The sequence below is a fragment of the Musa acuminata genome, chromosome BXJ2-6 (assembly GCF_036884655.1).
Source record: "Musa acuminata AAA Group cultivar baxijiao chromosome BXJ2-6, Cavendish_Baxijiao_AAA, whole genome shotgun sequence".
In the NCBI taxonomy this organism is placed as follows: domain Eukaryota; kingdom Viridiplantae; phylum Streptophyta; class Magnoliopsida; order Zingiberales; family Musaceae; genus Musa; species Musa acuminata.
The window spans coordinates 37,757,435-37,769,788 of NC_088343.1; the positions used below are offsets into that span (position 1 = coordinate 37,757,435).

Genomic DNA, 12,354 nt, shown 5'->3' on the forward strand with positions numbered 1-12,354 from the left:
CGAACCATCCGGATTCGCTCGAAGAATACGGCGCGTTGAGACTTGATCTGGTTGGCCACACCGCATCAAAGAAACGTGGAAGCCGAATAGCCGCCCATCAAGCAGAGACGAAGCCGCGTGATGGAATACGAAGGAAACGGAGACCTTGTGCTTTGACCCTAAAAACCGCGGTTTTTAGCACCCCACCCCACCGCACCCCGCGTCGGCCGGCCCCCCTCGCAATCGTTTTCTCGTGCAGGGACCGCCGCGTGGGAATCGGTCAACGCAGGGCTTTTCCTAACGTCAAGACGTGGGAGGAGGAAACTCCCTGCGTCCTGTCCCGGTTGAGACAGCCCACGCGCGCACCGCCAGACTTTATTCCGAACCGAGCCCCTCGATCAAAGATAAACGGCTAGGATGTCCTCAAAATTGGCGGACGGGAATGATCGAGCGCCCTCTGTTATTTTTATCGCGAACGACGGCATAAGGTACGGTGTCGTACACGCCCAAACCGAAGCGGAAACGGGAGCCGGGCGCGGGAGTGGCGGATCCGTACCCGACTCGTCCCTCCTATTTGATCGCTTTGCGGCCCCCCACCCTTTTCGTTCCGTTCCTTTAATTCGTTGTGTTGGGCTGCTCGTTTGCTCGCCTTTCGCATTATTTGCGCAACGCCTTTTGGTAATCGATTGATTTATGGCCCCGTCGCGACGCTGATAGGGTTCGATCTGCGGCGATGGAGATTGGGATCCGGCGACTGCGTGATAGGTCCGGGCGCGGCGGCATCTTGGGGTCCGCTTCCTGGTCGTCCTCGAGTTCCCTCTAATCGAGGGCTTGCGAGGGCTTCGAGGTCGGATCGTTGATCCCCGGCGCGGAGGAGAATGGAGGAGGAGCGCAGCTCTTGGGTGCTGAGGGCGAAGTATTCCCACACGCCGCACCACCGAACGAGCTCGGACCCTGATGTGGTCCTGCTTCCGGATCCCAAGGAATCGAATTCGGATAACGCGTGTTTGCTCTCGGGCAGGTCCTCGGTCCGATCTGGCTCTGATCCCTCGCGGAGCCTGAAGAACTCGAGCGCGGAATCGTCGGCGAAGATATCCGCAAACAGGTCGACTTCCCAACCTGATGATGGCGATCGATTGGACTTGAAGAAGGCGGAGAGCCGGAGCGCCAAGTGTTCTGATTTCTCCTTCTATCCGGAAGGAGTCCCATCTCGTTCTATCGTGGTTGCGACCTCGAAGTTTCCGGTTTCTCATCAGAAAGCCGGGAGCTCGAATTCTACGATGGGCGCTGCTTCTTCTGGAAGGGTTAAACCAGATGCCAACTCCCGCTCGAGTTCCCAACCTGATGATGGCGATCGATTGGACTTGAAGAAGGCGGAGAGCCGGAGCGCCAGGTGTTCTGATTTCTCCTTCTATCCGGAAGGAGTCCCATCTCGATCTATCGTGGTTGCGACCTCGAAGTTTCCGGTTTCTCATCAGAAAGCCGGGAGCTTGAATTCTACGATGGGCGCTGCCTCTTCTGGAAGGGTTAAACCAGATTCCAACTCCCGTCACGAGCGGGAGTCGAAATCCAAGCAAAGGTCAATATCACCTCTTCCAACCACCGTCCTCTCCGAGGTCTTCAAAGAAGCTCGTTCGATCGGAAGGAGATTCTCCACCCCGCCGCCTTCGAGGAAAAAGTGCGATAAAGCTCGTGCGCATCACGAGCTTGATTGGAGAACAGCTTTGGAACTGAGGAAAGCCTTTGATAAGTCGAGGCCCAGGAAGGGAACTTCTTGGGCGAGGTGCTTCGACCATGGGGGAGGGAAGGTCACTGCCTTGGAGACGACCGAGAAATGGAATGCCGATCTTTCCCAATTGTACTTTGGGCTTAGGTTTGCCTGCGGTGCTCACAGTAGGCTATACCACGGTGTCTTTAACGATAAGCCTGTTGCTGTGAAGATGATTAGTCAACCCGATGATGACGAAAATGGAGTGATGGCTGCACGACTGGAGAAGCAGTTCACGAGAGAAGTGACAATGTTATCACATCTCGATCACCGCAATGTGATTAAGGTGCATGTCATCTCCTAGGTTCTGCCTTCTTCTGGTTACATCTACCACTTCTCTATCATGTAGTTCTGCATCAACCTGGTCATAATTAATGATAACACTATACTATAATCTGTCATATATATTTTGTCTTGGTTCTCCATGAGCTTGAGCAACATTTGACAAATCCTGCACTTTTCTGTAAGCCAGATCAAAGGTTAATCTAATAGGTTTTCCTGACAAAATTCTTAACTAGAATGTCTTGTGAAGTAAATTTTTTGATAGCTTCATGATCATTAGAAAGCTTGCCTCTAAATAAATTAAGTAAATTAATTGGATTATTTTATTGATCATGTATTCAGAACATATCTATGATTGCTAATTTTATCTTATTATGTGCTAGATCTTGAATGTTTTCCATGAACCGTCATTTCTAAATAGACAAGTGCATTTACCAGAATTTTGTTGTTATGCACAAAGGAGTCATTAATATGCTTAAGATTTTCTTTGGGCTTTTTCTATACCTTTCACATACTAAGTTGGTTACTTATTTTTCTTTGATCTCAAGTACTTAAAAATTCTGGACTGAAGAATACTCCTTTTGATGATCTCAAATTCCAACATCCTTGCTTCTCGTGGAACCAAGACTCTGCAAAGGGATTATAAATAACTTTCCCTTAAGTCGATACCTTTACATGACACCGTGTGACTGATGCTATGTTGTAGACAGAATATAATGTAATGCTATGTTAGGGCAAGGATTGAAGGTTTCTATAAGCTATAACTAGTCAAGGGCTGGTCTTCTATAGAACTTTATAGATGCACTTAGTACTCATTTGTAGGACTCTATTCTGCCACTCGGTGATGCACTTCATACTCTGATATAAAGAGAAATGTGGGCATGTTATAACATATGCAATTACAATACAAATGTGGGCTATCTTAGGATGCCTCGTCCCCTCGTGTTGCTACAATCTTTTTGGTTTTTCACTAGAACACTGTCAAGGGACCAAATATGACAACTTTTGCTATATTATTTTGGTATGAGGCATGTTGATTGTTGATAAATATCATAGGTACACATTGCTCATTTTGAAGTAACCTATCTTGTCACCAGCAACATCAACATAATATGAGATTAATAAAGTGAAACAAATCAACTAACTACACCGTATGCTTCTAGAATTGGTTAACTTAGTGCGCTTTTTTTTGCTCTTATATTTATGCCATCTGACTACTTATCAACTCCTATTTATCTACCACATAAAAACTAGCATAATCAATAAGACTGTAGATGGTGACAAGTGACATTTAGATTTATAAGCTGTTAGTACCCTTATTGCTTCGAAGAATAAATTTGTATATATAATGTTGAGCAAGGTAACATTTTCTGTAAAATATAAATGCTCGAAGTAAGGATGTCAGTTATGTGTTATGACTGTTACATCACCACCGTCACAAAGTTTGATTGAAATAGTTTATGGAATTTGACTAGTCAAGACAGTGGCATGATGTTAACCTTATTTATTTATTTACAAACACTATGCTAACCTTGCTCGGTGATTATCTCTGGTGTAATGCAGCTTGCAGGGGCATATAAACAGCCACCAGTCTTTTGTATCATCACTGAGTATCTTTCTGGAGGCTCTTTAAGAGCATTTCTGCACAAGCTTGACCACAAATCTCTTCCTTTACAAAGATTAATTGCAATTGCCTTAGATATCGCACGAGGAATGGAATATGTTCATTCACAAGGGGTTATCCATCGTGACCTGAAACCTGAGAACATTCTATTTGATCAAGACTTCTGCATTAAAATTGTTGATTTTGGAATAGCATGTGAGGAAGCATATTGTGACGCACTTACAGAGGACCCTGGAACTTATCGCTGGATGGCACCTGAGATGATCAAACATAAGCCTTATGGGCGGAAAGTTGATGTTTACAGCTTTGGATTACTACTGTGGGAGATGGTGACAGGGACAATTCCATATGAGGATATGACACCAATCCAAGCAGCTTTTGCAGTGGTTAATAAGGTATATTTTTGCATCATCAGAATATTTCTGTCTAAGTATAACTACTTTCAGATCATAATCAAACTTCTTTCTGTTTTGTTACACTTTGATACTAGAATTAGAAATAAACTTCTTGTTCGACAATCATGATAAGCATTTGTTTTAAGTCAACAAAGACGACTTTTCCTAAAAAATTCGAGTGTAAGAAAGCCAGTTGGGTTTGTAAATATATGTATGCTTAAAAAAGCTTTAAAAAGACAACCATGCATACACAGGCATGCAGGTGTACGGGAGAATAATTGTAATAAGACCTCTTATGAAAAAGACTCATGCTCGGTGATGACAATCTGAAATCCTCCTGAAAATTTTGCTATGAAAATTACAGAGTTAAAGAATACACCTGGAATGAGAAAGACAAATTAGCATGGGTTTTGGGGTCCATCCCCCCTTATTATCTGAGGATGGTTTATGAACTTGCTTTTGTAATAGCATTAGTATCATGGTGTTTCCATCTTGTCCATAAGGTGTTATGGATAATACCACTCATTTTCTCTTTATATAGTGAACAAGAATCAATAATCTTTCCTCAAAATTTTGTGGCTTGCTTTAACGTAAAGATACTATTCATTGACTATGTGAAGATTGCCCCAGCAGAAAAGAAAAAAGAAAACACACACGCACACACTAAGGAAACCCTCCACAACCCAGCCACCCAAAACTGAAACCAGGAAAAAGGTTCATGTGTTACATTTATATATGTACCACTTTGATTTCACTTTTTTTCCATAAAACTACCTGGGTACAGTAATCTAATCATTGGTTATTTTCACTTGATATATTTATCATGTACTTGAATGGTTGTCCGTGCTTTTTCATCTTTATCAATTATAAATGACTTTGTTTTTGGTTAACAAAGGAAAGATTTTAAACTTTTGCATAGTAAATTTTAGCTGTTGTTGTCATTATTGGATAAGGTTCACTCTGCTTTATCATGTTCCATATTCTAATCTTAGTTTCCATGTCTTCTTGAGAAGTAGAGGTATCTGATGCTCAATGTATATTCTTAATGTTTCAGAACTTGAGGCCAATCATTCCTATTGATTGTCCTTCACCTCTTCACGCCCTCATAGAGCAATGCTGGGCAGTAGTTCCCGATAAGAGGCTCGAATTTTGGCAGATTGTAAAGGTATTGGAGCAGTTTCAATCTGCTGTCACTCAGGATGGAACATTAAATCAGCTTCAACACTTGACCTGCCAGGATCACAAGAAACGGTTACTCGATTGGATCCAAAAGCTCAGAACTCCCTTGCATGCAAATAGCTCAAAACCCCGATTGCCCTAACTTGTATAACTTGTCTACCCGCGCGCTATTGGATTTTTGCTCCTCCGTTATGGTGTTTTGTAGCTCATCTAGTAACAGAGTATACATACACCATGGTTGATGTCAAAATTTTCTCTTATTTGCGGCTAAGCTTCTTTCAGCCTCTCCAATGTGATAGGACACCTGCATGCATCCATGTCCATGATAAACAGTCAGATGCCAATGTCCATATTGTACTGTAGTATGAGGAAAGTATTAGTCTTACTAGGTCAATTTTTTTATCTAATTTAGATTTGTTCATCAGATGTATAAAAATCTTGTTGTTCCCTCTTTTTCTATTAGGATCTTGAGAATGCATTGCGAAATGGTCGACGCAGATGTTTGCTACTGATCTGTGTGTTACATTTGATTTTTACGAACCAAATGCTGACATCACCCCCCGGAATGCTGACATCACCCCTGACCTGCCAGCGGGCTTCTGAAAAGATGCTGACGTGGGTAATACTTATTATGTCTTGTTGGTATTCCTTATTATTATTGTCTGGCTTAATCACTATAAACTTTACAAACTTTAATTTTCTGATAATAAGTCTCCCATTTCTTTAAACGAACAACACATATCTCAATCGCGCTTCCCATTTCTTTAAACCAAGCCATCGTGTCCCCTGTAACCTCCTCCCGTCCTCCATCATGAGTCTGTTGATCTAGTCCTCCCTCTCTCCGTCGTCCTCTCTCTTCGAGGAACCCTTACTCGCCCAGTCCTTTCTCTCCCTCCCCCCTTCGTTCTCGTATGGGGGGGAGGTTCGGGTTCGGCCCCTCGTCGGTGGCCGACTCAATGATCGTGGTGAACACGCCGAGCCAGGATCTGGTCCTCGCCAACTTCGCCTACTGCTCCTCCATGGATCTTGACAAGTACGCCGCACCCGGGTCCAAGAACGCCCTCGGCCTCGTCCTCGATGTATATTCGGTTGTCCTCACCCTACTTTATCCTTCTTCTTGTTCGTCTTTATGATTTGCATTGCTAAAATTACGGATTGAACTTGTATCCACCGTGTTCTTTTTGAGATTATCTTGGGATCTTGTCACCATGAAATTTGACAACGCAATCGGTCGCACTCTAATTTTCAATATTTTTGGTTTCTTGGATTAGGAATGTTGAGTTGATCTTCGTATTTGCACCTTCTGTTCATGACTCTTCCGACTTCTCATCAAGAATGACCGGAGATCCGGTTGGTCGTACCTTAATTTTCAAGATTTCGATTTCTTGATTTTGTAATGTTGATTTGGTAACCGGATGCTACCCTTACTCTGTTCATGATTCTTCCGGCTTCTCATCAAGAAAGATTGAGGATACAGTTGGTGACACTTTTTGTGGGAAGCCCTCGCTTTTGTTCGTTCAGATTTGTTCCTCCGGATAAATTTAAGCTGGCACTGCTCACTTTAGAGTTAGATTTTGTTAAAGGAAAAGACTAATAGAACTGAGCAAGGTTTTCTTGAAACTTTTGTGTTAATTGTCTTTCATGATTGAATGCTGATATTATAATCTACAAATCTTGTTTATGTTGTAGTTGGATGCTGTACTTATCTCTCAACTTCAGAAAAAATTTATTGACCAGGTGACACATCCATACCATTTTTTTGAATTAACTTATATATCTACTAACATCTTCTATACACACACACACACACACATATATGTGTATATATATATATATATATATGTGTGTGTATATATATATATGTGTGTGTATATATATATATGTGTGTGTATATATATATATGTGTGTGTATATATATATATATATATATATATGCCACGTATGCTTATGTGGCTTAGCTACTTGGCTGATGTTGAATTTCTTTTTTATATCGGCCTTTAAATTAAATATTCTGAATACTGATAGTTTCTTCTTTTTTTTAATTTATTGTGCTCTATTTATGCAGGGAGAATATTAAGATATGTTTTTTGAGTATTTTATGTAAGAACTTGACTAGATTAATTGTGTAGAATTTTGTAGAATAACTTTTCACGTATGTTTAATGGTCTCCGTTTAGATGTCTATAGTTGAGCGGACCACTTTCATGGAAAGTGGTGGTTTAGTTAAATTTGAGAATATCTGAGACTTGTTTATAACTTGAACTAAGTAGCAGAAATTTTGGGCAGCTTTATTTGGTATTTATAATTTGTTTAAGGGGAGATTTTTTGGCTAAACTGAACTGATTGTTTGATCGTAGTGAACTATGAATGCCTCAAGGAATAAATCAAAAGGAGTTGGAAGCTATAATCCTTCAGGCAGTACCTACAGAACTGGAAATCCATTAATTCTTTTTATGAAGACTTTAAGAAAGAAAATGAGATTAATGCAAAAAAAGAACGAGAAAGAGAGGACTGCTGTATTATGCCTACTTCCTTTTAAGAAAATGGAAGATAAAAGACAAAATACACATACATACGGAAAGTGAACATCTAAAAATCTTTCATGTTTACAGCATCTTTCTGTTGCTATGCAACTCAATGACATGTAACACTCTTCCGGGTCAGATATAAGTGAGATGTTAGTTGTTCGATAAACTAAATAGACATGATTGAAACTGTTCTCTTGTATACATAAATGCGTACTTGTATGTATACACACGTTTGTGTATGTATGTATGTATATGTATACATATACATAGATACATATTTACATATATATATATATATATATATATATATATATATATATATGTATTATACATGTATTATATATATATATGTATTATACATGTATTATATATATATATATGTATTATACATGTATACATGTATATATACATGCACATATGTATATATATATATGTGTGTGTGTGTGTGTGTGTATATGTGTGTATATGTATATATGTCTAAGTTATATTAAATTGAAATGAGGCTTGATTTGGTCTAAGTTAAATCTTACTGATACAAGATTTTTGTTTAATATTGTTAGATACTCTTTTATGGATGTTTATAGTCTTCTATTGGAATAAAATGATTCCAGAATCCAGATACATTGTATGCGGGACTCATTTGTATAGATAATGCTATGATGGGTTAGCTTGAGTGGAGGTCGAATCCTTTTAATAAAGGAAGAATGCTTTAAGTTATATATGGGAGAATATTAACTGGTTATTTCTCTTTGCTTTCAAATTGATGTTCTAAGTGGAAAGGAAACATAGGTTGAGTAATAATAAGTGGAGGAGTATCTGCTTCCATAAAAACAGGTTGTTGGAGAATGACTTAAAAGTTATGTAAGTTCATTTTTGGCTTCCAGACCTTATCACTTTTCTTTTTGGTCTGTTTTATTTCTCTTCCTTAACCTATGTTTCTTGTTTTCTTTCTCTTTTTTTGTCTGCAATGAATTTAACCTCTGCAATTAAAAACTTTACTAGACATTTCAATGACAAAGTTATCAACAATGTGAACCTTCTTCAGATAAAAATTCAAGATCAATTTCTTAAATATTAATCCACCAAAATCTGATCTTCCAATGCTAATTTCCAAAGTGGTTATGTTATTTCAATTTTGTGGTAAATGTTCTACAATTATATTGTTGAGCCACACCAAAATCGCTGATTGTTCTAATATCTTGAATGAGATCTATTGTGGAATTATTGTTATTATTAAGTTTATATCCCTCTTGAGTGAATGGATCCACTTTTGAAGACTTGGGGATGAGTGAAATTGTTAAATATGCATATAATGGCTCTCAGTGAAACCATTATTTATCCATATACTAAATGGTTTCATTTTCAGGATATTTAATTAGTATATTACCAAGGTTAAGCATTATTTTGTACTCGTTTTGTTGCTTATTGTATTACAATAAGAATCATCCTAACACATTATAGTCCTACCTGTGGCTTCTATAATAGCCAAGCTCTGGGATTTGGTACAGAGTTTTATCTTGCGACTATCTGATAATTCATTTAATAACAGGTGAAAGAGTCTCATTTGAATATTTTGGAACAAACTATATATTTATAGTTAATCAAGCTCTAATAGTGGGGGCCAAGATGAATCCAAAGGTATGGATAGAGGAATAATATCCACATAGACATATTTTGTGTTTGGTTCTCCAAATTCAGGCATTAAGGTTTTTTTATTTTTTTGTTTTATTTGATCTTTTAGCAAACTTTTTTTAGAGTATAATCTTTTCCATAGGTAAATCATGATAACATTTTTTATATCTTTACACAGTTAATCAGCGTGAAGCTGCTGCCAGCAGCAAAATTTTCCATCATAAAGAGTTCAACCTTCAGAAGCTAGGAATTGGAGGACTAACCGTTGGATTCATTGAAATTTTTCGACGAGCATTTGCTTCTCGAGTTTTTCCTCCCCATGTTGTTGATAAGTTGTTTTTGTGCATACTTTTAAGTTATCAACATAAAAAATGTCTAAGTCTTTATTCCTTTCTGATTGTTATATCCTCGAGATTAGGTATCAAGCATGTGAAATGAATGTTGCTTTATGGACCGCCAGATGCGGAAGCTGTTGAATGGCAAGGAGCTAAAGGTTTTTCACTTTGTGATTAAACAATATGATTCTACTTTCAATTAAAGCTTTAGCTTATATGTTTACTTTGTGATTAAACAATATGATTCTATTTTCAATTAATTGCTTTAGCTTATATGTTTAAGCAAATTTATGCATTTCTTTTGATTCTATTGACATTGTCATCATAAATCTTATGACTTGCCATGCTTAAATAGCTCTACTGGCATAGTCTTGTGCCATCATAAATCTTATGTTGCCTTATGCTTAAATAGTTGACGGTTTTCTTTTTAGGAATCAAATTTGTGTTTTCAACTTATATATAAAAATCATATATCTTTATCTGATAATAATTATGACTCTAAATAAAATACATTAGCACTTCGATTAATCCGACATTGAATACTTAGTTAAGATTGATTTATAAGGGTACAATGGTTGTATTAATATTAACTTTAGTTTGAACATTTTTGTCAGTGGTTTAGGACAAATGAAATTGATAAATTAGTTAGCTTATCAAACTTGGGTCATGATAATATTTAGCTTAGTTTTTTATATTTTAGTTGGGTTAATTATAGATGGATATTGTTGTAGGTGCAAACTGAGTATGAGTATTCTTGAACTTTTTTGTTAACTGATTATGGTATAGATATAAGGTAGATCACTCAACAGTTAATGTCTAATTTATAATATAGATACAAGTTAGGTATGGGTCAAACTATGTTAGGATTATTTTTTAAAGAAAATAACTGTATTAAAAACTAACCATGTGAGTACAAAATACTTGTGAGGTCATGGTAATAGGGCAAGTCACCATTCCATGTACAAGAGACACTCTTATTTCTTGCAACACATACAAGAGAATGTGCATCCTTGTTACATTCTTTGTACAAAATGCCACATAGATAGCATGATGCGATAGAGCCTATATACGATGCAAACACATAGCGAAGCTCATCGTATTTACAGTCATCATATTAAGAAGAATCTTGCGACCAATAATAGTATGGTGGTAGTTGGTCACACTTCTCCGAATAGTAATACGGTGATCAATCTTATGATCAGAGCAATAAATCAATGGTGAAAATAGACGTTCTGACATTATCCATGGTCCGTACCAGTACACGCCACAATCATCCTTGTTCTAGGAGCTGTCTCGGGCACATGTGGTTTACAATGATTAGACTATAATCATCACTACATTGATGTATTAATGATATATGGTATATCAACCATTTGTGTTTCTGGCCTCTAAGAAGATGATGTTTCAACTACTTGTTTGTTTCCTTGTTCTTTATTATGTTGACATTGATATAGTTATTCTTCAACCATTTGTGTTTACGGCCTCTACGAAGATGATGTTTCAACTGCTTGTTTGTTTCCTTGTTCTTTATTATGTTGACGATGATATAGTTTTTCTTCAACCATTTGTGTTTCCGGCCTCTAAGAAGACGATGTTTCAACTGCATGTTTATTTCCTTGTTCTTTATTAATGAATGTAAGCAACATTGACCTCATGTAGGCCTTTCAAATAGGGAGTGAGATATCAGCATCGACTGCATAGCTTCTTTGATGCTGTCCCATCTTCATCATTACTACAATAAGATGACTTGGATGAGGCCTCCAAAGGAGGGGTGAAGTCGACGATACGAGCGATGTTGGATAGGCCTCGGAAGGAAGGGTATGTGTCTTGGTACTTGAGGAGGTCGGTGGCAACCATCGAACTCAGAGTCCTAAGCATAAATTCTTCCCTTTGAGGCCTCATCCAACATCGCTCAATAGCCGAATGCTCATGGACACCCTCTTTCGTGAATCAGGAAGAACATATTTTTGCAACCCAAAGCAGAAGTTAAATAGACAAAAGTCGTCCTACTGAATCACTACTATTACATGTTTGTTCACGTAACAGTAGTGATTCGGTTGAAAGGAGCAGTAGTTATCACCTGAAACCAAATTAATACTAATAATTCTTTATTTATCATGTATGATAACAGTACAGATGTAGACAAGGTAGACACAACCCTATCCCATCTGACATCATGACACACTGATAAACGATTAGCCATGCAAGCCCCAAGTTATTTACTCGAACATATTATATATTGTCATTACTAGCTAAGAAGCTGTCACTGGCCACATTGGCAGTCAACACAGGCGCAGGAAGGACCACACTTGCAGTCTCCCTCCGTCTCGGCGGCTGCTGGGGCATCGACTACACCATCCAAGAAGCTGTAAGACAGAGATGACATGAAAGAAACGTAAGTAGTTACTCTGCTTTAGATGGCTTACTTTTAATCATCCTTACTAATTCATCAAGAGGTATGTAATATGCTTCGACTTCGAAAATAGTTTTAAGCTATGGCATGGAATTCCACATCACTCAAAAAGAAATAATCGCAGATATATTCTCTGTTTTTTTTTTCTTCTTTTAGTTGTTTTCTCAAGAATAAAAGGATCTTGTTTGCTGAGTCATCATGTTGTGGAATTTCATCATGC

General features: G+C 38.2%; 1 protein-coding gene across 1 annotated transcript; it reads left to right on the forward strand.

Annotated features, from left to right (window-relative positions):
- The first annotated feature begins 519 nt into the window (after window positions 1–519).
- On the forward strand, window positions 520–12,076 carry LOC108953158 (uncharacterized). Its single transcript, XM_065113937.1, has 5 exons — window positions 520–2,033; window positions 3,593–4,048; window positions 5,103–6,315; window positions 6,917–6,964; window positions 9,565–12,076. Exons 1-3 carry the CDS (start codon window positions 858–860, stop codon window positions 5,367–5,369), a joined length of 1,899 nt encoding a protein of 632 aa, XP_064970009.1. The 5' UTR covers window positions 520–857; the 3' UTR covers window positions 5,370–6,315; window positions 6,917–6,964; window positions 9,565–12,076.
- Window positions 12,077–12,354: the final 278 nt, after the last annotated feature.

Coding starts and splice junctions, on each gene's coding strand:
- LOC108953158 (XM_065113937.1), top strand. CDS start 858: ATGGAGGAGGAGCGCAGCTCTTGGGTGCTGAGGGCGAAGTATTCCCAC. Junction 2,034..3,592: donor ATCACCGCAATGTGATTAAG/GTGCATGTCATC, acceptor GGTGTAATGCAG/CTTGCAGGGGCATATAAACA. Junction 4,049..5,102: donor CTTTTGCAGTGGTTAATAAG/GTATATTTTTGC, acceptor TTAATGTTTCAG/AACTTGAGGCCAATCATTCC.